The sequence below is a fragment of the Hordeum vulgare genome, chromosome 3H (assembly GCF_904849725.1).
Source record: "Hordeum vulgare subsp. vulgare chromosome 3H, MorexV3_pseudomolecules_assembly, whole genome shotgun sequence".
NCBI classification, from domain to species: Eukaryota; Viridiplantae; Streptophyta; class Magnoliopsida; order Poales; family Poaceae; genus Hordeum; species Hordeum vulgare.
Genome location: NC_058520.1, coordinates 322,069,389 through 322,095,833, shown reverse-complemented (window position 1 = coordinate 322,095,833; position 26,445 = coordinate 322,069,389). Strand labels below are relative to the sequence as shown.

General features: G+C 48.6%; 1 protein-coding gene across 4 annotated transcripts; it reads left to right on the top strand.

The window, feature by feature from the left end:
• The first annotated feature begins 1,717 nt into the window (after window positions 1-1,717).
• Window positions 1,718-9,502, top strand: LOC123443737 (IQ domain-containing protein IQM1-like). Of its 4 annotated transcripts, none has more exons than XM_045120253.1 (9): window positions 1,718-1,752; window positions 5,492-5,893; window positions 7,218-7,273; window positions 7,385-7,565; window positions 7,651-7,739; window positions 7,878-7,965; window positions 8,112-8,249; window positions 8,369-8,563; window positions 8,658-9,502. In XM_045120253.1, the coding sequence occupies exons 2-9, from the start codon at window positions 5,549-5,551 to the stop codon at window positions 9,183-9,185; spliced, it is 1,620 nt and encodes a 539-aa protein (XP_044976188.1). In that variant the 5' UTR covers window positions 1,718-1,752; window positions 5,492-5,548; the 3' UTR covers window positions 9,186-9,502. The 4 variants fall into 4 exon arrangements, with proteins under 4 accessions (XP_044976188.1, XP_044976189.1, XP_044976187.1 ...); XM_045120252.1 differs by lacking the exons at window positions 1,718-1,752; window positions 5,492-5,893 and adding exons at window positions 5,950-6,461; window positions 6,745-7,129 and having other exon boundaries at window positions 7,166-7,273; XM_045120251.1 differs by lacking the exons at window positions 1,718-1,752; window positions 5,492-5,893 and adding an exon at window positions 5,950-6,461 and having other exon boundaries at window positions 6,745-7,273.
• Window positions 9,503-26,445: the final 16,943 nt, after the last annotated feature.

Below are 26,445 nucleotides of genomic sequence, written 5' to 3'. Positions count from 1 at the left end.
TCATGAATACCATATGAATCTATATAAAACACCCTTACACTCTAATCCATGTATATACCCGGGCGCATCTTCATAGCTAAACCAACAAAGGGTAGCCTATCAAGTATCAAGGGTATGCTAGCTACCATAATCACGTCTAACTAAGAGGGTGATGGCGGTTTATTTTACTTATGCCTTCTCCGTTAAGGCTCCATGCACCTTGCTAATAAAATAAGAAACTAATGAAGGCAGTGTAGATTTTATCTCTGGCTCATCATCGTTGATGACTTTAGAAAGTTCCTTGTAAAAGTCCAAGGCCAAGCTCAAACAAGGATGAAAGAGCTCGACGGTAGGAGGAATTGAGATAGGAGGCTAGTGGGCTTCGAGATCCGAGCCAACCATCAACGGGTGTGTTTGTGAGACCCATTGGTGATGGTGGTGTATCACAAGCAAATTAGAGTCATTTTGGTATAATTAAAACTTCTAGTATTGGTTATATATAATGCTTGAGCTCTGCAGGGCCCTTGATCATCCCCCATCTTTTTGAAAGCTAAAAATACAATTGTTCCTATGACCCCCATCGTCGCCCCATTTGAAAATATCATATTATATATGTGCAAAAATGAATCATATCATCTCTGTATTTGCTTTTGGTATTATGTAGCATTAAATTGTGTATATGACTATTTTTGATATTGTTTGTGGTATTACTATATGTAGCAGTAAATTGCGTATAGGAGCAATTTATTTTCTTTTGATATAATTATGTACCCTTCTTGTATGTAGTACTTCATATATAGAGTGAGATATGAGGGATGTGGATGTGGAGATGGAGGGAGAGTCAGCCGTATGTCGTGAGCCAGTGAGATAGGACGCAAATTAATTAGCATCACCCCCAATAATGCAGAGCAGGCGCTATGGCTAGGCTGGCTGGCATAGATAGCAGCCTGGAATTAGTTACGGTAAGTACCTGCAACGCTGTCCCGGTAAAATCAGAAGCGCGTGAAAGTGAAGAGGAAGACGGGAAGACCCTGTTTTTCTTCGACCGTCGCTGTCATTCGCTCAGTACGTGCATTCAAGCTATGAGACGCGGCCATCAAACGGCAACAAGAAGAAAAAAAAGAAAAGAAAAGAAAATAGTCTAGGCATAGCAAGTCCGGCACGCGCCCGCGTCTACGCGGATCCTTCGTTTCGTCTCTGGCTCGTGCCAGCGACGACCGGTCAGCCACAGCCGGTCTTCCGCCTCCGTCCGTCCGACCTCTGCATCTAACTTGGACTCGTGCTCCATTCCCGCCATCCCCATCCCCATCCCCCACTCCCACGCCGCTTCCGACCTTCTCTTCTCGCTCTCTCTGCTACCGCTACTATATAGCTGCGTAGCTCCCTAACCTTAATTCCCATCCATCGCCTCGCCCCCTCTCTGCTCCATCTGCTGCGCTCCGCCCATCTTCGGTACGTCACGTCGACCATCTACTAGTTCTACTCCATCCTTGCTCTGTTTCTTGCGTGCCATCTTCTTGCCCGTGAACGTGGCCATGTTTCGTCATGGAGCTTGTCATATCATATCATCTCATGGTTAAACAGAGTTGCCTGCTGTTCTTGTTGTTGAGTAAAAAGAGTCGTCATGTTTGCTTTCATAATCCAACAGCTACCAAACCAGTTTTTTTTTCTCTCTCATGAGTCATGACATAATGAGCTTATCATCTTCTTCTTCTTCTTCTGTGATTTGCCCCTGCAGAGAGAGAGAGAGAGAGACAACAAGTTGACCCTCAGGGCCGGCAAAATTGACAAAAATGACCCGTGGGACGAAAGAACTCACGGATTGACCCCTCGGGAGAAATAATTCACCGGCCTGACCCTTTTGTGTGGCGCCCGACACCTCGGCGCCACACTGTACTGTGTGACACCTAGGGGTTAGGCGCCACACCCCCGACCACGTGGCAGGGAGGGCCCCACCCCCAGGCAGTGTGACGCCTAAGCCTCAGGCGTCACACATTGTAATGTGTGGCGCCTGACGCTTAGGCGCCACACACTGACTTACAGGGCCACGGGCCAGCCCCCTCCCCACCCCCCTCCCCACCCCCTCCCTCATTCAAACAGAAACTTCCATTGCGGCGGCTGGCTCTCATCCCCTCCCTAATCCCCTCCCCAATCTCCTTCAGATCTGAGGATTTCTTCCTTGGATTGATCCCCCAAGGTAATGTCCTCCCCCATCCCTTCCCTTTCCCATCCTTCTATCCAATTTTATTATGTTTTGGCTGAGTAGATTGATTTTAGTAGATTGATTTGAGTAGGTTCTTAGGATTTGACTAGTTAGGATTTGGTTGAGTATATGAGTAGTTAGTAGTTAGTAGTAGTAGTAGGTATAGGAATTGCATTAGGTTTTGGTTTTGGTTGAGTATATGAATAGTGAGTAGTAGTAGTAGTTAGTAGTAGAGGTAGGTATATGAATTGTATTAGGTTTTGACTAGTTAGGATATGAGTTAGGATTTGACTAGTTAGTATATGAGTTAGGATTTGCATTAGGTTTTAACTAGTTAGGATATGAGTTAGGTTTTGACTAGTTAGGATATGAGTTAGGATTTGCATTAGGTTTTAACTAGTTAGGATATGAGTTAGGTTTTGACTAGTTAGGATATGAGTTAGGATTTGACTAGTTAGTATATGAGTTAGGATTTGCATTAGGTTTTAACTAGTTAGGATATGAGTTAGGTTTTGACTAGTTAGGATATGAGTTAGGATTTGACTAGTTAGTTGAGTATATGACTAGTTAGTAGTTAGTAGTAGTAGTAGTTAGTAGTAGTAGGTATAGGAATTGCATTAGGTTTTGGTTTGTAGTTAGTGGTAGTAGTTAGTATTAGTAGTAGTTCATATGAGTATATGAGTCTTATTTGAATATTAGTAAATGAGTAATTTTTTGTGATTTGTAGGATGGTGTGGCTTCTGAATGATGTTTATGACGCTGAACACCGGGCCTATTTCATGTCGGAGAAGAAGATGGTAAGTAGAAAATGATTAGTAGATTAGTAATATTTTGAAAATGTAATAAGCACTTGATATCTTCTTCTCCTATATGTTTGCAGGAGCTTACGCCCCTGAAGATCCGGTCTCATGGGGCATCCTCTGTAATGCATTACGATGAGCGGTACACCCCGTACATCGAGATGACGGGACTCCTTCCATTCGTGCAGCTTGTGAGTCGGTCAACTCCAAATCTGAACGCTGCGGCAGTCACAGCACTCATTGATCGTTGGAGGCCGGAGACACATAGTTTTCACCTCCGGACCGGAGAGATGACGGTTACTCTTCAAGATGTTTCCATGATCACCGCTCTTCCCATCGAGGGGAAGCCACTATGTATGAGCACTGATTCTGAGGGATGGCGGCATCAAATGGAGGCTCTTATTGGTATGTCGCCGCAGGAGCCGGAGGTGGAAGATGGAGGGAAGAAAGATAGAGTCCCTGCCGGCGCCACTTTCACTTGGATTGCCGCCAACTTTGCTCATTGTCCTGAGGACGCAGATGACGAGGTCATCCAGAGGTATGCTCGCGTCTACATGTGGTACGTCATCTCTAGGACTATCTTTGCGGACGGCACAGGCAAGAATGCTCCTTGGATGTGGCTGAAGGCGTTGACTGTTTTGCACAACAAGTTCAGCTGGGGCTCGGCCGCACTGGCTTACTTGTATCGGCAGGTAATAAATTGTTAATATTAAGTACTCTCTGTTATCTTTTTCTGCTAAACTGATGCATGTTTGTTGTTACTTGTAGTTGGACGATGCTTGTCGCAGGACAACAAAGGACGGTGGAGTTGGTGGTTGTATGCTCCTACTTTCAGTATGGAGCTGGGAACGCCTACCTGTTGGACGCCCTAAAAGCTCAAAGTGGAATACCTGGGATGACCACGACAACCCTGTACGTCAACCTACATGGGCTTACAAGTGGGACTTGGTATCGGAGGTGGCAAGCGAAGTGAACCTATTGTACAAGCAGTACACCAACGAGATGGATTCGCTTACCCCCGAGCAGGTAAGATGGTGATCACGCTTTAATACCTTCGTGAAAGCTTCAGCCTCCTTTGCCGTGAACCCTTCCTCATCAACTTCTTCATCGGGACCCTCATCGTCAGACTCAGAGGCATACCCACGTGAGTACGGAATGGAATGGTCCATTGTCTCTTGCAAATTATATTTGTCCAAATCACCAAGATTGTTGTCATGAAGAACATTACCATCATCATAGTGCTCATAATTAGCCTCTACCAATGGTTCATGTTCAATGTTGACCTCTTCGTTAGCCTCATACACACAAGAAAGAGGTTCAATGCTGGCCTCTTCGTTGATGGTTGCAGGAATAGCTTCAACAATCGAAGAGGAAACCCGGTTCAAATCCAACAAGTTAGGAACATTTGTTTTCATGGCAAATAACTCTAGAGCCTTGTCTAGTGATTCGGCCACCGTATCCTTGTATGCAAGCCAACGTTGCTCGGAGTTGACACGCATGGTCTTCCAACGAATGTGCATTCCGAATCCCACATTATGCCTACCAGCAAACTCAACTACATCACTAGGGTCCATCCAATTCAAATCCTTTCGGACTTGTTCCAACAATTCAGCATAGCTAGGACACAAATCGAACACCATGTCAAGCTCATCCGGGTCCGGATCAATATTGCCTTTTAAAAAGGCATCCTTGTCCACGTGATGAATATAAACACATGTTCTTCCCATACCTAAACAACAAAACATAGAACCTTTTTATGAGCAATCATACAATTACAATAACCATAGCCTAACTTCCAAATAACCCTAACCCCCTCATAACCCTAACACAACCAAACATCCCTAACCCTAGCCTAACCCTAGCCTAACCCTAGCCTAACCCTAAAACAACCATAATGCACACATCCAAACAACCCTAATCCTAACCCCATCATACCCCTTATCCTAACATACAAACAAATAAAACAATATGATATACATCCCACATTTCATGAAAAACTAGGGTTTCCTCAAATTTGCAAAAAAAAGAACACAAAAGATTTTCCTTTGGATGAGAATGAGGGGAGAGGTGGGGATTACCTTAGGGGAGTGATTGGACAACAAATGCCCGCTCCAAACCTTCAGATTTGGTGATGTAGAGAAGGATTTGAGGAAGGGGGCAGTGGCTGGGAGAGGGGCTGGGGGAGGGGAATGAGGGAGGGGGTGGGGAGGGGGTGGGGAGGGGGCTGGCCCGTGGCCCTGTAAGTCAGTGTGTGGCGCCTAAGCGTCAGGCGCCACACATTACAATGTGTGACGCCTGAGGCTTAGGCGTCACACTGCCTGGGGGGTGGGGCCCTCCCTGCCACGTGGTCGGGGGTGTGGCGCCTAACCCCTAGGCGTCACACAGTACAGTGTGGCGCCGAGGTGTCGGGCGCCACACAAAAGGGTCAGGCCGGTGAATTATTTCTTCCGAGGGGTCAATCCGTGAGTTCTTTCGTCCCAGGGGTCATTTTTGTCAATTTTGCCCTCAGGGCCACAGCGGTTGCAGAGATAACGAGCCTCCTCCACAAAAAACAAAAAGGGGTGAGATGTCCTCGCTCAGGCCGCTAAACACAGACCCAAGTTTTCTCCACTCCCCCAAGCTGCAGAGCCCCAGGGATGCCTGCGCCGCGCCGCTGAGGTCGCCGTCGCCGAGGGTCGTCGCCGGCCCGCCAAAGAAGAGGATGGCGCGCGCAGGCGGCCTCCTCGAGAGGTCGCTCAGCTTCAAGAACTGGGAGGCGGAGGTTGCCGCCGATGGGCCAGACACGGCGACCCGGAGCATCAACGGCGCGCGCCCCGGGACACTCGTGCTCCAGAGCCCCGGAACCAAGCAGTCCCCGAGGCCTCACACCCAGCTCGACGACGCGGCCACCAAGGTCCAGAAGCTCTTCAAGGGCCACCGGACGGAGGTGCGCCATTGTCATCGAAGAGCTCTGGTAACCCCCCCCCCCCCCCCCCCCCCCCCAATAATGCAATAGCAGCCTGGAATTAGTTACGGTAGCTGTCAAGCGCGTGAAAGTGAAGAGTAAGACGGGAAGACCCTGTTTTTCTTCAACCGTCGCTGTCATTCGCTCAGTACGTGCATTCAAGCTATGAGACGCGGCCATCAAACGGCAACAAGAAGAAAAAAAAGAAAAGAAAAGAAAATAGTCTAGGCGTAGCAAGTCCGGCACGCGCCCGCGTCTACGCGGATCCTTCGTTTCGTCTCTGGCTCGTGCCAGCGACGACCGGTCAGCCACAGCCGGTCTTCCGCCTCCGTCCGTCCGACCTCTGCATCTAACTTGGACTCGTGCTCCATTCCCGCCATCCCCATCCCCATCCCCCACTCCCACGCCGCTTCCGACCTTCTCTTCTCGCTCTCTCTGCTACCGCTACTATATAGCTGCGCAGCTCCCTAACCTTAATTCCCATCCATCGCCTCGCCCCCTCTCTGCTCCATCTGCTGCGCTCCGCCCATCTTCGGTACGTCACGTCGACCATCTACTAGTTCTACTCCATCCTTGCTCTGTTTCTTGCGTGCCATCTTCTTGCCCGTGAACGTGGCCATGTTTCGTCATGGAGCTTGTCATATCATATCATCTCATGGTTAAACAGAGTTGCCTGCTGTTCTTGTTGTTGAGTAAAAAGAGTCGTCATGTTTGCTTTCATAATCCAACAGCTACCAAACCAGTTTTTTTTTCTCTCTCATGAGTCATGACATAATGAGCTTATCATCTTCTTCTTCTTCTGTGATTTGCCCCTAGAGAGAGAGAGAGAGAGAGACAACAAGTTGACCCTCAGGGCCACAGCGGTTGCAGAGATAACGAGCCTCCTCCACAAAAAACAAAAAGGGGTGAGATGTCCTCGCTCAGGCCGCTAAACACAGACCCAAGTTTTCTCCACTCCCCCAAGCTGCAGAGCCCCAGGGATGCCTGCGCCGCGCCGCTGAGGTCGCCGTCGCCGAGGGTCGTCGCCGGCCCGCCAAAGAAGAGGATGGCGCGCGCAGGCGGCCTCCTCGAGAGGTCGCTCAGCTTCAAGAACTGGGAGGCGGAGGTTGCCGCCGATGGGCCAGACACGGCGACCCGGAGCATCAACGGCGCGCGCCCCGGGACACTCGTGCTCCAGAGCCCCGGAACCAAGCAGTCCCCGAGGCCGTCGCCGTCCAAGGCGCACTACATCTCTCCGAGGCCTCACACCCAGCTCGACGACGCGGCCACCAAGGTCCAGAAGCTCTTCAAGGGCCACCGGACACGGAGGAACCTCGCCGACTGCGCCATTGTCATCGAAGAGCTCTGGTAACTAGTTAAATACGCCCCCCCCCCCCCCCCCCCCTGCTGCATCTGCGTCTGCATGCATCGTGCCTGAGCCTGATGACAATATATAATTTCAACCAACGAATTATTCAGGTGGAAGGCCTACGATTCCGCATCACTCAACATCAAGTCCATCTCCTTCTTTGACGAGGCCAAGCAGGAGACGGCTGCTTCCCGATGGTCCAGGGCTGGCAAGAGGATTGCCAAGGTCGGCAAGGGGCTGTCCAAAGATGAGAAGGCCCAGAAACTCGCGCTGCAGCATTGGCTCGAAGCTGTAAGCTTCTTCCCTCCATGCCTTGTCTGTTTGGTTCATAAGTTTTGTATATACTCAAAAAACAAATCTTTGTCATCCTATTCAGATTGACCCGCGCCATCGCTACGGCCACAATTTGCACCTCTACTACGACATCTGGTCCGCGAGTTCCAGCACAGAGCCCTTCTTCTACTGGTAATTACCTTACTTGGTCCTGTTCATCTCAAACACGTTCCTTTTTTTTTTTTTTTTTTTTTTGAAACGAGAAAAACATGTTCCTGGACTTGCTGATCCTCAGTCCTGACAGTATCGTTCCCTGTTTTGTATCTTCAGGCTGGATATCGGAGCCGGGAAAGATGTTCATCACCAAAAGTGTCCGAGAAACAAGCTGTATTCCCAATTGATTATGTACCTCGGACCAGTACGTGACATCCTCTTTCTACTGGTCTCAAGATAGACTCGACCTCAAAGTTGTATCTTGCTTGTTATCAAAAAAAAAGTTGAATCTTGCCTGTTCAAATTTCCAAGAGATTATTTGATCTGATTTGAATGTTAATTGAATCGCAGAACGAGAGGGCTGGGTATGAGGTCATTGTGGAGCAAGGGAAGCTCATGTACAGGAGAAGCGGACTTCTCGTAGAAACCACCGAGGATTCCAAATGGATATTTGTGCTGAGCACAGCTAGATCACTATACATCGGGCAGGTAGTTGGAATTTTCTTCTCTCTGTATATCTAGTTAAGCAGTCGCGGATGATACGTACATTCTAATTCTATGCCATGATGAATCAGTCCTGACTATGTGAATTCATCTCTTGTGAGCAGAAGAAGAAGGGTAAATTTCAGCACTCAAGTTTCCTGGCCGGTGCTGCGACAACCGCTGCCGGCAGGTTGGTTGCCAAAGATGGTATTCTTAAGGCAATATGGCCTTACAGCGGCCACTACCTCCCAACAGAAGAGAACTTCAGGGAGTTCATCAGTTTCTTGGAGGAGAACAATGTCGACCTGGCTAACGTCAAGGTAAACTCACCACTCATACTATATCGTCTTAATAACCACCAGAGAAGTTGTCTCTGATAATGATAAGCATTTGCAAATTGCAATTCGTTTACAGAGGTGTTCCGTTGACGACGACGAGTACCCATCATTGAAGAAGACCTCAGATGAGCCTAGTGAAATGGAAGAACATGACGAGAAGCCCACCGAGGCGCAACATGATGAGACCACACAAATTGAACTGCCTGAGATGGACATTATCAAGGAAGTGGTTGCCGAGGACAATGCGGAAACCGAGGCAGCAGCGACCAAGATGGCCAGTCTCCCATCCTTCAAATGGGCAACCGCTGCTGGCGCGCGGATCGGCTGTGTCCGCGACTACCCGGCTGATCTCCAGAGCATGGCTCTTGAGCATGTCAATCTGTCACCAAGATTGGTGCCGTCTCCGAGTGCGAATAGGCTGCCCATCCCGTCACCTCGGCCGAGCCCCAAGACCAGGCTGTCTCCCCGGCTGCACTACATGGGCCTTCCTACACCCACCGGCCGCCGGCTTCCGATCCCGAGCCCGGAAATCAGGAGGCAGCAGTTCATGGGTTTTCAGACACCGGAAGTGGCTCTCACTCTCCCCAAGCACAAGGGCAAGTGATTCTTAATGTCGCCATCTCGCGGAACCTGCCAGGCTCTGCTCTTGTTGAAGCTATAACAGCATTTTTAGATGGTAGTTATTATAGCTAGATCAGAGATACTACTCACAATTTTGTTTCTTATGGTTGGTTGGTTCTTTGGTTTTGTGTCACCATTCTTTAGTAAGTATGTTCATCTTCTTATTTGACCTTGAGGTGCATCGGCTGTGCTGTAAAGTGTAAACTACACGCTGCCTAGCCTCAAACCCACAACTCTGCAAATAAGGCATGTAACTTTCCAGCTTTGATTTTGATAATAAAAGGGTTGTTTTGTTCATCATGTTGATGATGTTCATATGCCTGATTATTCATTTTAGTGCATGCATTTGCGGCAGGAATGTATGACACTCTAATAATTATTTGTTGGAGGAAAAAGACAGTTCTGCTAATTCTCATCTACATGAAATTAACTAGCACATCTAACTCTACCACTTGGATGAAAACTCTCTAAAAGCATCTACAATTGGAATCTAGCCCCCTAAACGTCAGCATACATTGTTTCGATCTAGGTCACCACTGCTATATACTTCCCACTGCTATATATTTCCTCCGTCCAATATTTGCATGGATACATCCATTTCTTCGATAAGTATTTCCAGCCAGAGGGAGTATATCTTTTGTAAGCCGCCACACAGGATAAGATTATCGTTGTAAATCCCGCCGTTTGTAACCTCTCCTCGTATGGTGAAGTTTTCAGATCCCGACGATTCGGATCCCGTCCATTCCGGATCGAACGGCCACATGAAGTCAACACTAGTCGGATCCCGTCCATTCCGGATCGAACGGCCACATGAAGTCAACACTACTTCTGAGCATGAAAAATAAAGAAAAGAAATGGGGCAAAGATGGGAATCGAACCTCAAACCTCTGAGAGGAACACCACCACACTAACAACTCACCTAGACATTGTTGTTGGGATAATTACTCATGCTTTGAATTTTATGCTTACCTGCTCTTCGCTTAGGACTAAAAATCTGAACGAGTTGCTAATTTGATGGTACATTTAGTGGGAAGATTTTCAAAGACGTCGACATTAACCACCGTGATTTTTCTCTAGATTTGATCCACCGCTATATTTTTTATACACACCACAAACCTGATAACTTCTATCTAAATAGCATGATAATATACACACCATAAACATGATAACTCACGTACAAACATCGGGGTCACTTTGGTCCATAAAAAAAGTTGGTGAGGACATACCCGCGATAACTTCTATGTTAATAGCATGATGATATACGCATAAAAAATTATGATAGCTAACACACAAACACCATGATAACTTTTTTACTACGAGAAAAAGATGTTGGAAACAAATCTTGATGCTAGGAGTTTCCATACTTGTATTTTTTTTAGGTTAAAAACTCATGCTAAAGTTGAGAATTGAACTCAAGACTTCAATATTGAGATCTTAACACACTAGCCAACTCACCCACTACTTGGCTTCTAACAAGTTCAAATAAAATACCTATTTTTTGACCATGTGAGGTGAAAAAGTTGTTGAAATATACCACCGATAACTTCTGTGTAAATAAGATTATAACTTACGTACAACTAACCTGATAACTTACGTATAAACACACTAGTAACTTTTCACCTTGGGTGAAAAGTTCTAGAAATATCCCATGATAACCTAGTGCAAATAGCATGGTAATTTACACACTAGGCACCCGATAACTTATATACAACACATTGATAACTTTTTACCCATGGAAAAATCGTTACTGAAACATGTTCCGGTAACTTCTGTGTAAATAGCATGGTCATTTATGCACCTTGGACCTCATAACTTACGTTCAACCACCATGTTAACTTTGACTACGAGGAAAAACATTGAAACATAACTCCTCCGATAACTTTCATGTAAATTTATGATAGTTTTATGCATCACATAGCTAATATCTTACGTTTAAACACCATGGTATCTTTCATCCAAGGGGAAAAAAGGTTTTGAAACATTTCATCGGTAATTTCTGTATTAAATTACCATACTGCCACATGCTTTAAACTTCTCGTGCTATAGTTATTAGCCTTATCATGGTATAGTTATAATGTTACTGATGTTATATTTATCACGCTGGTCATGCCAAAGTTACCAAGCCAATTTTTATTATGTTTTCTGATATGGCACAAATAAGAAAGGTTCAAATAACATTGCTTATCTACAATAGACAACGACAAAAGGTGGTTATTGTTGGAAATATGTCCTAGAGGCAATAAAAAAATAGTTATTATTATATTTCTTGTTTCAAGATAATCGTTTATTATGCATGCTATAATTGTATTGAGTGGAAACATAAATGCATGTGTGGATATATAGACAAAACTATGTCCCTAGTAAGCCTCTAGTTGACTAGCCTATTGATCAAGGATGGTTAAGGTTTCCTAACCATAGACAAGTGTTGTCACTTGATGACGGGATCACGTCATTGGGAGGATAATGTGATGGACAAGAACCAAACTATTAACGTAGCATGTGATCGTGTCATTTTGTTGCTATTGTTTTCTGCATGTCAAGTATTCATTCCTATGACCATGAGATCATGTAACTCACTGACACCGGAGGAATGCCTTGTGTGTATCAAACGTCGCAACGTTACTGGGTGACTATAAGGGTACTCTACACGCATCTCCGAAGGTGTCCGTTGAGTTAGCATGGATCAAGACTGGGATTTGTCACTCCGTATGACGGAGAGGTATCTCGGGGCCCACTCAGTAATACAACATCACATACAAGCCTTGCAAGCAATGTGACTAAAGAGTTAGTCACGGGATCTTGTATTACGGAACGAGTAAAGAGACTTGTTGGTAACGAGATTGAAATAGGTATGGAGATACCGACGATCAAATATCGGGAAAGTAACACACCGAAGGACAAAGGGAATGATATACGGGATTGTTTGAATCCTTGACATAGAGGTTCAACCGATAAGATCTTCGTAGAATATGTAGGATCCAATATGGACATCCAGGTCCCGCTATTGGATATTGACTGGGGAGTGTCTCAGGTCATGTCTGCATAGTTCTCGAACCCGCAGGGTCTGCACACTTAAGGTTCGGTGACCTTTCTGTATAGTTGAGTTATAGGTGTTGGTGACCGAAGGTTCGTTCGGAGTCCTGGATGAGATCCTGGACATCACGAGGGTTTCCGGAATGGTTCGGAGACGAATATTGATATATAGGATTGTTCCATTTGGCTTCCGGAAACATTTCGGGCATTTCCGGTAATGTACTAGGAGTGACGAATGGGTTCCAGGGTTTTACCGGGAGGGGCCACCCACCCGGGAGAGAACCTAATAGGCTCATGGATGGCACACCTGCCCTTAGTGGGCTGGTGAGGCCATCCTAATAGGGCTATTTCGGCCAAGGAGAAAAACAAAGGCAAAGAGGAAAAAAAGAGGAGGTGGGAAGGAAGGAAGGGACTCCTCCTTCCAAACCGAAGTGGAGGAGGATTCCTTCCTCCCTCTCAGCCAAAGCCCTCCTACTTGGAGTAGGAGGCAAGCCCTACCCTTGGTTCCTCCTATATATACTAGATGTTCTAGGGTTTTTGACACACAACTTTGCCACGTGCAACCCTAAACCTCTACTTCGTAGTTCTTCCTCTAGATCGGATTTCTGCAGTGCTTAGGCGAAGCCCTGCAGGAATAGATCACCACCACCACCGGCGCACCGTCACGCTGCCGGAGAACTCATCTACTTCCCCGGCTCTCTTGCTGGGTCAAGAAGGCGGAGATCGTCATCGAGCTGTACGTGTGCTGAACGCGGAGGTGCCGTCCGTTCGGTGCTAGATCGGGACGGATCATGGGACGGCAGAAATTTGGATCGCGAAGATGTTTCACTACATCAACCGTGTTTCTTAACGCTTCCCGCTTAGCGATCTACAAGGGTATGTAGATACGATCTCTCTCTCGTAGATGATCATCACCATGATAGGTCTTTGTGTGCGTAGGAAATTGTTTGTTTCCCATGCAACGTTCCCCAATAGTGGCATCATGAGCCAGGTTCATGCATAGATGATATCTCGAGTAGAACACAAAAGAGTTTGTGGGCGTTGATGTTCAATTTGCCTCCCTCCTTAGTATTTTCTCGATTCGGCGGTATTGTTGGATTGAAGAGGCCCGGACCAACCTTACTCGTACGCTTACGAGAGACCGGTTTCATCAACCAACATGCAACTTGTTGCATAAAGATGACTGGCGGGTGTCTGTTTCTTCAACTTTAGTTGAATCGGATTTGACCGAGGCGTCCTTGGAGAAGGTTAAATAGCAATTTGCTTATCACCGTTGTGGCTTTGCGTAAGTAAGACGCGATCATACTAGATACCCATAGCAGCCACGTAAAACATGCAACAACAAATTAGAAGACGTCTAACTTGTTTTTGTAGGGTATGCATGTGATGTGATATGGCCAAAGACATGATGTGATATATTGGATGTATGAGATGATCATGTTGTAATAGTTAAATATCGACTTGCACGTCGATGATACGGCAACCGGCAGGAGCCGTAGGGTTGTCTTTAAACTAATGTTTGTGCTTGTAGATGCGTTTGCGATATTGCTAGGTAGTAGCTTTAGTAGTAATAGCATAGATAGAACGACAACCTCGATGGCGGCACAATGATGGAGATCATGATGATGGAGATCATGCTGTGGCACCGGTGACGATGTAGATCATGCCGGTGCTTTGGTAATGGAGATCAAGAAGCACAAGATCATGGCCATATCATGTCAATTATGATTTGCATGTGATGTTAATCCTTTTATGCACTTTATCTTGCTTAGAACTACGGTAGCATTATAAGGTGATCCCTCACTAAAATTTCAAAATAAAATTGTGTTCTCCCCAATTGTGCACCGTTGCGACAGTTCGTCGTTTCGAGACACCACATGATGATCGGGTGTGATAGACTCAACGTTCACATACAACGGGTGCAAAATAGTTGTACACGCGGAACATTCGGGTTAAACTTGACGAGCCTAGCATGTGCAGACATGGCCTCAGAACACAAGAGACCGAAAGGTCGAGCATGAATCATATGGAGGATATGATCAACATGGAGATGTTCATCACTGAAACTATACTCAACTCACGTGATGATCGGACTTGAGTTAGTGAATTTGGATCATGCTACACTCAAATAACTAAAGGGATGTCTATTTGAGTGGGAGTTTATTAGTAATATGATTAGTTGAACTCAAATTATCTTGATCATAGTCTAAGTAATCTTTGCAAAATTTTATGTTGTAGATCAATGGCTCGCGCAATAGCAACCCTGAGTTTCAGTACGTTCCTAGGGAAAGCTAAGTTGAAAGATGATGGTAGCAACTTTGTAGACTGGGCTCAAAATCTGAGGCTTATCCTTCAAGCTGGGCAAAAGAACTATGTTCTTGATGCAGTGCTAGGAGATGAACCACCCGCTACGGCTGACCAAGATGTTTTTAACGCTTGGCAAGCTCGTAAGGATGACTACTCACTAGTTCAATGTGCAGTTTTGTATGGCTTAGAACCGGGACTTCAATGATGTTTTGAACGTCATGGAGCATATGAGATGTTCCAGGAGTTGAAGTTTATCTTTGAGAAGAATGCCCGGATCGAGAGGTATGAGACCTTCAATAAATTCTATGCTTGCAAAATGGAGGAGAATTCGTCTGTCAGTGAACATGTGCTCAAAATGTATGGGTACTCAAACCGTCTAGTTGAGCTGGGGATCGCTCTCCCGCAAGAAGCTATCACTGACATAATTCTTCAGTCACTGCCACCTAGCTACAAGAGCTTCGTGTTGAACTATAACATGCAAGGGATGAATAAGTCTCCCGGCGAGTTATTTGCGATGCCGAAAGTCGCTGAGTCAGAAATCCAGAAAGAGCATCAAGTGTTGATGGTCAATAAGACCACTAGTTTCAAGAAAAACGACAAAGGCAAGAAGGGTAACTCCAAGAAGAGTGGAAAAATTGTTGTCCCTCCGACGAAGAAACCCAAGGCTGGACCCAAGCAGGAAACTGAGTGCTATTATTGCAAGGGGACTGGTCACTGGAAGCGCAACTGCCCCAAGTATTTGGCCATAAGAAGGCGGCCAACGCCAAACAAGGTATATGTGATATACATGTTATTGATGTGTACCTAACCAGCTCTCGTAGTAGTGCCTGGGTATTTGATACCGGTTTCGTTGCTCACATTTGCAACTCGAAATAGGAACTGCAGAATAAACGAAGGCTGGCGAAGGATGAAGTGACGATGCATGTGGGAAATGGTTCCAAGGTTGATGCGATCGCCGTCGGCACGGTCTTACTTTAGTTACCATCTGGATTAGTTATGAACTTAAATAACTGTTATTTAGTACATGCGTTGAGCATGAACATTATATCTGGTGTCGTGGGTATAAGTCTGACAGTAGATGTGTAGGGTAGAAAAGGATGGGCAGAGCCTTAGCTACGACGAGGTTGTATGAGTTCAGGCCCCTCTACGGTGGAGGTAAAATCCCTACGTCTCAGTGCTCTTGGGAGCTTAGTGTCGAGTGGAATATAGGATTACAGTAAATGCCAACCCCTGCACCAGTGGGGAAGGGCGGCTTATATAGAGTGCGTTGCCCTTCACCACGGCCTGGTGGACAGGGGTGGAATAGTGGCGAATAAATGCCTACGTTACAGGTAACATATGCCTTAAATGCTAACAATGGTGTATGAAAACGTATGACCGTTGCCCTCGTGGGAGGTTACGATGTACAGAGTGGAATTCAATCGGTACGTTAAATACGCTCTGAATGCTTGTCACCGACTGGATGATGGGGGAATCCTTAGTTCAGTCGGAACTGTCTAAGGGCGTTGTCCTTTATGAAGGGTAGTCCTTGGGTAGGACCTATAGGGCAGGCCTATGACCCTACCCTAGGACTATAACCCCATCATTAGTCCCCGAATGGATCGGGGTTGGAACGATGAAGTGATGCCTGGAATACGGATCCGACTGGTATGGATGTGACTTTGGCGTTGTTTGCCTCGATCCATTTTATCCTCTCAACGAGTGATCCGAGTGAATATACCAGTGAAACGAACCGTCAGGGACCGAGTGCTTCCGCGGAATCTTTTGATGTGACCGGTCAAAGTCACAGCAGCGGATTCTGTGGGATCCTCAAATTTCGGTTGCCGCGCGCTCAGCGGGGATGACGACATCGCCATCGAGTAGTTTTTGCCGCCTCGATTACCGCGCCTTTATCTTCTCCACTAACATCGCAGCAGCCGGTCGGGGGATAAGATTTCGGGGCCACCTGTTAGTGACTCAGTCGGAAGCTTTATTTAAGTCTCTCCGGCGGGGGTTTCTTGTTGCGCTGCCCTTGTTACTCGCATTCACCTCGCTCCTCCCGTAGCTCCCTGCGTGCTCCAAGCCTCCTCCTTCCTCTCCTCCTCCGCGGATCTGTTGCCTTCACCATGACGAAGGGGCAGACCAGCAAACTCGAGTCGCAAAAGAAGAAGAAGAAGGGGGCGTCCCCTGCTCAGCAGCGACAGCTAGCACTACCGGCGGGTTGGATCCAGGGGGATTTCCTCCCCTCCACGGTGACGGCGGACGACTTGCTGGAGCTGGTGGAGCATGACATGATCGCCAACAAGTCGTGGAGGCTGCCGGCGGAGGGCGAGACGGAGCCGGCGCCGCAGGAGGGGGAGCGCGTCCTGCTGCTCAGCCACGTGTTCAGGGGCTTCTCCTTGCCTCCCCACCCCTTCTTCAGAGGTATTATGAATCACTTCGGGGCGCAGCTCCATCATTTTCCTCTAAATGCGATAGCCCATGTTGCCGCATTCGTCACCCTTTGCGAGTGCTTTATTGGATGTCCCCCCACTCGGGGCTCTTTAAGTACATCTTCTCCGCTAGGTCCCAAACTGTTAAAAATCTTAGCGAGTCAGACGATAAAACCCATCTCCTCAGCTCTACGGGGGCTTAGGCTTCCAGAAGAAAACAAAGAGTAGCTACCCCCTCTCCAGTTGTCCGAGTCAGTTAGGAACTGGCAGTCGACCTGGTTCTATTGCCAAGACATCGCTTGTCCGAATGCCGCGACTAGGCTGCCACCTTTTAGCCTAGACCGTCCGGCCTCTCCCAGGCAGCTTGCGCTCTCAAAGGTGGAAAAGATCCAGATCCAACCTCTGGTTGACGCGCTGATAGCTGTCGTCCGCAAGGGAGTCACCGGCACGGATCTGCTGGAGACTTTTTTGGGTCGGCGCATCCAGCCGCTGCAAGCCCGACACCACGCGATGTGGCACTACGCGGGGCCTGTGGATTCCACTCGGACTCATCCAGAATGCGTGACTGGGGAGGCTGTGACGGCGTGGGTCCGCGGCATCACAGGCGCATGCGACAACCCCCGAGGAGCCCGACGGGTGAAGCCCTTCCGCGCCGATAATCCTCCTCCGAATGAGGTGAGTAAATCTTCTCGAGTGCTTTCAATCTTCTTAGATTTATCGCTTTTCTTGTACCGCCGCCTGACGTCTGACGTTGCCGACTGTGTCATGTGCAGGAGTGGACCAACTGGTATTCTCCCGTCTCGAACAGGAATCCAGCTGAGGAAGAGGAGGGCAGCCAGGAGGGCAGCGTGGATAGCGCCGAGTACGTCTCCGACAGTGGGGAGACGAAGGAGGAGACTGAAGAGGAGGAGGGGGAGGTTGGGGATTAGAGCTCGCCACCTCCACCAACAGAGCATCGAACCAAGCGCCGTCACGAACCCGCGACTCCGCCAGCTCCTTCAGCGGCCCCGAGTGCTCCGCCAGCTCCTCCTGTGGCTCCGAGTGCTCGGAGCGTGAAGAGGACCAGGGACGCTGTTGCCGAGCCCACGGACCAACCGTCCAAGGTGGCCAAACCGAGTGGGTCTAAGCCTCGGAAAGCTTTGCCTCGGATGAGGATCGCTGTTCCAGTCGCCTCAGCGTAAGTGTCTTGTTCTCCCATCCTATTTCAGTATCTGATTGAACTCATGCTTATCGGTCGAGTGGATTTTACTCGACAGAGCTGCTACCTCCGCTACCTCTCTGCTGCGCCAGGACGATGATCCCATGGATACGGATAACGCTGCCACATCCCAGCAAGGTACGTCGTCACGACTCCGAGAGTTTGTATTATTGTTCCGCGAGTGCTGTCTTTAATCTTGCCCTTTTTCTGTAATCTCATGTTGTTCAGTCGGGCTTCCTTCGGAGGTGATTCATCTGGAGGATGATGACCAAAGGGGGTCAGGGCCAGCTTTGGCGCCTGTCCTTGAGGTTGTCCCGTCTGCTGCTGCTCCCACCATGGACGCGCCGCCGACCGAGACGATGCCGCTGACTAATACGGTGCCTCTCGCCGCGGAACCGACTGGAGCGGAGCTTGGGATGCCCAAGGAGTCTTCTGTCGTGCCGGGTCCGTCGACCGTTCAATATGACGCCCGACACCTCCCGGAAGACCAGGTGGGGGCCGCCAAGGAGGCCATGGTGCAGGTGGAGCTGATGGTGGGTGACGCCAAGGGAGCGTATGACTCCATCGCGTCTTTGTACAAGAAAAGCTTGGAACTCCGGGATGATATCCGACTAAGTGCGCTAGTAAGTGTTTACTTTCCTCTTGTTACCCACTGGGGGTTTAAGTGATATACTCGGATATAGTAGAATTATTTTGCAGTGGGTTCACTCCGAGTGAACCCAGTGGGTGTAGTCCCCGAGACTTCTGTCGAGTGCTTGCACCGGCAGTTGTCTTTATATGCATTTTCCATGACCTGATCAGATCAGAGCTGATCTGCCCGAATGGTACCAGTGGGGCACTCTGAGTGCACCCACTGGGTGTAGTCCCCGAGAGTAGTGTTACTCAGGTCGGGTAATAGTAGTCTCATAGGTTTGTCTGTTTGTCATGTAGCTCAATAGGGCCGACCTGTTCGAGCTTCATGCCAGTGGGTCACTCTTAGTGAACCCACTGGGTGTAGTCCCCGAGACCGTTGTCGATTGCTTGCATCGGCAGGGGTCTGAAGAACTTTGAGCTTTGATTGTTTTCCTTGTTGAATGTGTCTGATCTTCCCTTTGCGCTTATTTGGCAGAAGACTTGCGAAATGGGATCCACGTACAATGCTTTGAAGGCTGAAAAGACTCAGCTTGCTGCGGACTTGGAGGCGGCTGTGAATGACCTGGCTGGTGTGAAGGGGGCTCTTGCTAACCGAGAGAAGTATTTGGAGGAGTCTCGGGAGACAAACAAGGCATTGGTAGCCGAAATTGATAAATTGAAGGGTCAAAGAACCGAACGGATGGCTCAGCTGAAGTTGATGAACAATCGGTGCATGCCGCAGGAGAAATACGTCAGCGACTAGGCAAGGAAGATGGTTGCACTGCTCGGTGGTAAGATTTTTACCGAGTGCTTCTTGACTTTGTAGTTCATTTTGTGCTTACTTTCTGCTTGTCTTTTCTTTGCAGATTTTTGTTTGGACGCTGAGGCTGAAGGAGCCGACATTGAGCGATCGGTTGTTCCGAACGTTCCACTCGGCGATGAAGCCAATCAGGACTTGCTCCGAGCGCATATTCGCCTTGGCAGAGTGGGACCTTTCATTGGCCGCCTGAGAGAAGTCATCGGCCGGATCGACAAGGAGCTGTGGCCCGAAGACGATTCACGGCGAGAAATAGAAGGGTTGATGACTCGGCTTGAGGACATCCCGAGCAGAGTCTAGGCATGGAAGAAGTCTGCCGCTCGTTGTGGTGCGGACGTGGCGCTATCTCTTGTCCGAGTGCACTGCAAGGAAGCTCGCGAAGAAAAGCTGAAGGCGTTGCAGGTCGCCAACACCAAGAAACTTCGATTCGAAGATTTCATGGAGACCTTCCTCGACACAGCCACTCGCATCGCAGACGGGATCGACCTTGACACCTTCGTGGAGCCTGCCAAACCCGGTGACCCTTGAAAAACTTTACCTCACGCTTGAAAAAATTTACCTCGGTATGCCGAGTGGTATCTGTATCAAACTTTGGCCACTGCTGTTGGCCGTCACATTCGTTGTTCGGTGTGGATAAGCTTGATCCATACCGAGCCGACTGATGGTAGATCCAACTTTGAATTCGAATCGAATATTTTGCTCTTCTTTCGCTAAATTTTTTTTTGACACGGTTTTGGCTCATGGTTTTTGTTTGGCGTTTCTTGGTGAAGCCAATGGCAAACATGCAGAGCATGTAGTTGTCAGTTGTCTTCACATCAACATGAGCCTCAATGAGGGTCTGCCAAGTCTCCGAGTGCGCACTCAGAGCGAGCTTTTACTTAGGCGACTCTTCGTCGCGGCTAAGTCTCCGAGTGCGACTTTTAGTGCACACTCGGAGCGAGTTGTCACTCATGTAGTTGTCAGTTGTCTTCACATCCACATGAGCCTCAATGAGGGTCTGCTAAGCCTCCGAGTGGATCTCGAGGATACGCTCGAAGGAAGCTTTTTACTTAGGCGATTCTGGATCGCAGCTAAGTCCCCGAGTGCGGTTTTTAGCGCGCACTCGGAGCGGGTTTGTACTTAGGCGATTTTGGATTGCAGCTAAGTCCGCGAGTGCGGCTTTTAGTGCGCACTCGGAGCAAGTTTTTTACTTAGGCGACTCTGGGTCGCAGCTAAGTCCCCGAGTACGACTTTTAGCGCACACTCGGAGAGAGAGTTTTTACTTAGGAGACTCTGGATCGCAGCTAAGTCCCCGAGTGCGACTCTTAGTGCACACTCGGAGAGAGAGTTTTTACTTAGGCGACTCTGGGTCGCAGCTAAGTCCCCGAGTGCGACTTTTAGTGCACACTCGGAGAGAGAGTTTTTACTTAGGCGACTCTCGGTCGCAGCTAAGTCCCCGAGTGCGACTTTAAGTGTGCACTCGGAGCGAATTTTTTAGACCGAAGTCTGCAAACGCGGAAGAATTTTGAATCCTGCAAGAAATCAATCTGCTTTGTATTACTTCAATGATACTTGTTCTTTACATCGCCCCCGTCGGCGGTCACGTGTAGAAGCGCTTCAGGAGATCTCCGTTCCATGCTCGCGGCTCGTCCGTTTCCCTGTCGAGGTTGTAGAGTCGATATGCTCCGTTGTTCAGCACCTTAGAGACGATGAAGGGTCCTTCCCAGGCGGGAGCCAACTTGTGAGGTCTCTGCTGATCCACTTGGAGCACCAGGTCGCCTGCTTGGAATGTGCGACTCCTGACGTGCCGCGTGTGAAAACGCCGCCGGTCCTGTTGATAAATTGTTGAGCGAGTCAGTGCCATCTTGTTGGAATTATGCCCTAGAGGCAATAATAAATATAGTTATTATTATAATTCCTGTATCAAGATAATAGTTTATTATCCATGCTATAATTGTATTGAATGAAGACTCATTTACATGTGTGGATACATAGACAAAACACCGTCCCTAGCATGCCTCTAGTTGGCTAGCCAGTTGATCGATGATAGTCAGTGTCTTCTGATTATGAAGAAGGTGTTGTTGCTTGATAACTGGATCACGTCATTGGGAGAATCACGTGATGGACTAGACCCAAACTAATAGACGTAGCATGTTGATCGTGTCATTTTGTTGCTACTGTTTTCTGCGTGTCAAGTATTTATTCCTATGACCATGAGATCATATAACTCACTGACACCGGAGGAATGCTTTGTGTGTATCAAACGTCGCAACGTAACTGGGTGACTATAAAGATGCTCTACAGGTATCTCCGAAGGTGTTAGTTGAGTTAGTATGGATCAAGACTGGGATTTGTCACTCCGTGTGACGGAGAGGTATCTCGGGGCCCACTCGGTAATACAACATCACACACATGCCTTGCAAGCAATGTAACTTAGTGTAAGTTGCGGGATCTTGTATTACGGAACGAGTAAAGAGACTTGCCGGTAAACGAGATTGAAATAGGTATGCGGATACTGACGATCGAATCTCGGGCAAGTAACATACCGAAGGACAAAGGGAATGACATACGGGATTATACGAATCCTTGGCACTGAGGTTCAAACGATAAGATCTTCGTAGAATATGTAGGATCCAATATGGGCATCCAGGTCCCGCTATTGGATATTGACCGAGGAGTCTCTCGGGTCATGTCTACATAGTTCTCGAACCCGCAGGGTCTGCACACTTAAGGTTCGACGTTGATTTATGCGTATTTGAGTTATATGGTTGGTTACCGAATGTTGTTCGGAGTCCCGGATGAGATCACGGACATCACGAGGGTTTCCGGAATGGTCCGGAAACAAAGATTGATATATAGGATGACCTCATTTGATTACCGGAAGGTTTTCGGAGTTACCGGGAATGACGAATGGGTTCCGGGAGTTCATCGGGGGGGGGGGGGGCAACCCACCCCGGGGAAGCCCATAGGCCTTGGGGGAGACACACCAGCCCTTAGTGGGCTGGTGGGACAGCCCACAAGTGCCCTATGCGCCAAGGAGAAGAAAATCAAGAGAGAAAAAAAAGGAGGAGGTGGGAAGGAAGGGGGACTCCCTCCCACCAAACCTAGTCCAACTCGGTTTGGGGGGGGGGGGAGAGTCCTCCACCTTGGACTTGGCCGACCCCCTTGGGGCTCCTTGATCCCCAAGGCAAGGCCCCCTCCCTCCCACCTATATATACGGAGGTTTTAGGGCTGATTTGAGACGACTTTTCCACGGCAGCCCGACCACATACCTCCACGGTTTTTCCTCTAGATCGCGTTTCTGCGGAGCTCGGGCGGAGCCCTGCTGAGACAAGGTCATCACCAACCTCCGGAGCGCCGTCACGCTGCCGGAGAACTCTTCTACCTCTCCGTCTCTCTTGCTGGATCAAGAAGGCCGAGATCATCGTCGAGCTGTACGTGTGCTGAACGCGGAGGTGCCGTCCGTTCGGTACTAGATCGTGGGACTGATCGCGGGATTGTTCGCCGGGCGGATCGAGGGACGTGAGGACGTTCCACTACATCAACCGCGTTCTCTAACGCTTCTGCTGTACGGTCTAGAAGGGTACGTAGATCACTCATCCCCTCTCGTAGATGGACATCACCATGATAGGTCTTCGTGCGCGTAGGAAATTTTTTGTTTCCCATGCGACGTTCCCCAACACATCTCACGCTCTTCTTCCAGAAAATCCACTCCGTCTTGCCTGGCTTGCTCTGCTTTGGCTTTGGAGAAGAGTTCGACTCGTGGAGAGTTGTGAAGCAAGTCACTCGGAAGGACTGCCTCTGCTCCATAAACGAGGTAGAACGGGGATCGCCCTGTAGATCTATTTGGAGTTGTGCGGAGGACCCACAACACCGAAGGCAGCTCGGTGACCCATGCGCCCGCGGCATGTCCAACTTCTCGCAGGAGTCGAGGCTTCAACCCTTGAAGAATAAGTCCATTCGCCCGCTTTGCTTGCCCGTTTGTTTGGGGGTGCGCCACAGATGCAAAATCCACTCGGATACCTTGGGCTGTGCAAAAACCTTTGAATCTGTCCGAGTCAAAGTTTGTGCCATTGTCGGTGATTATGCTGTGCGGAACACCAAATCTGGCGATGATGTCTCTAACAAATTTGATGGCCGTAAGGGCGTCAAGCTTCTTGATGGGCTTGGCTTCAATCCACTTGGTGAACTTGTCGACTGCTACCAGCAGATGAGTGAATCCCCCTTGGCCTGTTCTGAATGGTCCGACTGTATCTAATCCCCACATGGCGAACGGCCAAACAAGAGGGATTGTCCTCAGCGCAGATGTTGGCTTGTGGGACTTGTTTGAATAGAACTGACAACCTTCGCATCGGTCGACCATATCTTTTGCCATTTCATTCGCCTGCAACCAGAAGAAACCAGCTTCGAATGCTTTGGCAACGATTGCTCTTGAGGAGGCATGATGGCCGTAGGTTCCCGAGTGAATTTCTTCCAAGATCAACTGTCCCTCCTCAGGGGAGATGCACCGCTGAAGGACGCCTGAAACACTTTCCTTGTACAACTGGCCATCGATGACGGTGAAGGACTTCGATCTGCGGACAATCTGCCTAGCTTGGACTTCGTCTTCTGGTAACTCTTGCCTCAGGATGTACGCAATGAACGACACAGTCCATTCGGGGATGAGAGCAAGAATCTCCATGATCAAATCAACCATGACAGGGACCTCGACTTCAGTCGGATCTGTCGAGCTTTTCGGTTGTACTGGTTCCTTTGTAAAAGGATCTTCTTTTACTGAGGGGAGGTGTAGGTGCTCGAGGCATACATCACTCGGGACTGGTCTCCGAGTGGATCCAAGTTTTGCCAATTCATCAGCTGCTTGGTTTTTCAGTCGCGGAACATGGTAAAGTTCCAACCCTTCAAACTTCTTCTCGAGCTTCCTTACTGCGTTGCAGTATGCAGTCATGGTGGGGTTCCTTACATCCCACTCCTTCTTCACTTGATTAACCACCAAATCCGAATCGCCATAGACCATCAGGCGAAGGACGCCGAGTGTGATGCCATACGCAATCCGTAAAGGAGAGCTTCGTACTCTGCCTCGTTGTTGGAAGAATCAAAATGTATGTGCAACACATACTTGAGTTTATCACCTTTTGGCGGTATGATCACTACGCCAGTGCCGGAGCCATTCAACATCTTGGACCCATCGAAGAACATGGTCCAATGAACCGAGTAGATGTGAGTCGGTTGCTGTTGTTCTACCCATTCTGCTATGAAGTCAGCCAAAGCTTGAGACTTTATAGCCTTCTTGGCTTCGAACTTGATGTCGCAGTATAACATCTCAATTGCCCACTTCGCCACTCGGCCTGATGCGTCCCGATTGTGGAGGATTTCCGACAACGGAGCATCAGAAATGACAGACACCGAGTGGTCTTGGAAATAATGAGCCACCTTCTTTGCAGTCATGTAGATCCCGTAAATAAGGTTTTGATAATGGGGATACCTCTACTTGGAAGGAGTCAGGACTTCAGAGACATAATATACTGGCCGCTGAACCTTGTATGCTTTGCCTTCTTCTTCGCGTTCGACTGTGAGAACAGTGCTGACGACTTGATTTGTAGTCGTGATGTATAGAAGAAGGGGTTCTTTACTGAGGGGCAGTAAGAACCGACTGGGTGGAAAGCAGGGCTTTGAGGTCGTCGAATGCAATTTGGGCTTCGTCTGTCCACTCGAAAGTATCTGATTTCTTCATGAGTCGGTACAGAGGTAACGCCTTCTCGCCGAGTCGAGCGATAAACCTGCTCAAAGCCGCTAGGCAACCTGTGAGCCTTTGAACATCATGTATTCTGACCGGCCGCTCCATTCGGACGATGGTCCCGATCTTTTCGGGGTTGACATCGATCCCTCGTTCGGAAACGAAGAAACCGAGTAACTTTCCGCTGGGAACACCGAATGAACACTTGGCAGAGTTGAGCTTGATATCGTACCTACGAAGGTTGGCGAATGTTTCTGCCAAGTCAGTGAGCAGGTCGGAACCTTTGCATAACTTGACTACAATATCATCCATATATTCCTCCACATTTCGACCGATCTAGTCAAGGAGGCATTTTTGGATCATGCGCATAAAAGTTGCTCCTGCATTCTTTAAACCGAATGGCATAGTGATGTAGCAGAAGCACCCGAATGGGTTGATGAAGGCTGTTTTTAATTCATCGGGACCATACAGACGGATCTGATGATAGCCCGAGTAGGCATCAAGGAATGATAAACGCTCGCAACCCGCAGTCGAATCAACAATTTGATCAATGCGGGGGAGCGGGAAATGATCTTTCGGGCAGACCTTATTGAGATGCTTGAAGTCGATGCACATACGGAGAGACTTGTCCTTCTTGGGCACCATGACAACATTGGCGAGCCACTCGGAGTGGTGCACCTCGCGAATGAAGTTGGCTGCCAAAAGTTTAGCCACCTCCTCTCCGATTGCCTTCCTCTTGTGCGCGGCGGATCGACGCAGGCGTTCTCGGACGGGCCGAGCAGCAGGATCCACATGCAGTCGGTGCTCAGCCAACTCCCTGGGTACACCTGGCATGTCAGCGGGCTTCCATGCGAAAATGTCCCAGTTCTCACGGAGGAATTGGATGAGCTCGGCTTCTTATTTTGGATCAAGGGTGGTGGAGATGTTCGTCGGGGCGGCGGTGTCGTCCGTTGGGTTGATGCTGACTTTCTTCGTGTCTCCCACCGACTGGAATGCAGACTCCGAAGCTGGCTTCTTCGAACGCATCAAGTCAGCGGGGTCGGTTGTCTTCTTGTACTCATCCAGCTCGAGGATAGCCATCTACCGATCGGCAATCATCGACCCCTGCTGTAGACACTCCTCGGCCCGCTGCCGATTGCCTGTGACCGTGAT

Bases quoted from the DNA above. Each gene is read 5' to 3' on its own strand.
- LOC123443737 (XM_045120251.1), top strand. From the start codon at position 6,837: ATGTCCTCGCTCAGGCCGCTAAACACAGACCCAAGTTTTCTCCACTCC. The intron at 7,966-8,111 runs GTACGTGACATC...ATTGAATCGCAG, and splicing joins TGATTATGTACCTCGGACCA to AACGAGAGGGCTGGGTATGA. The intron at 8,564-8,657 runs GTAAACTCACCA...ATTCGTTTACAG, and splicing joins TCGACCTGGCTAACGTCAAG to AGGTGTTCCGTTGACGACGA.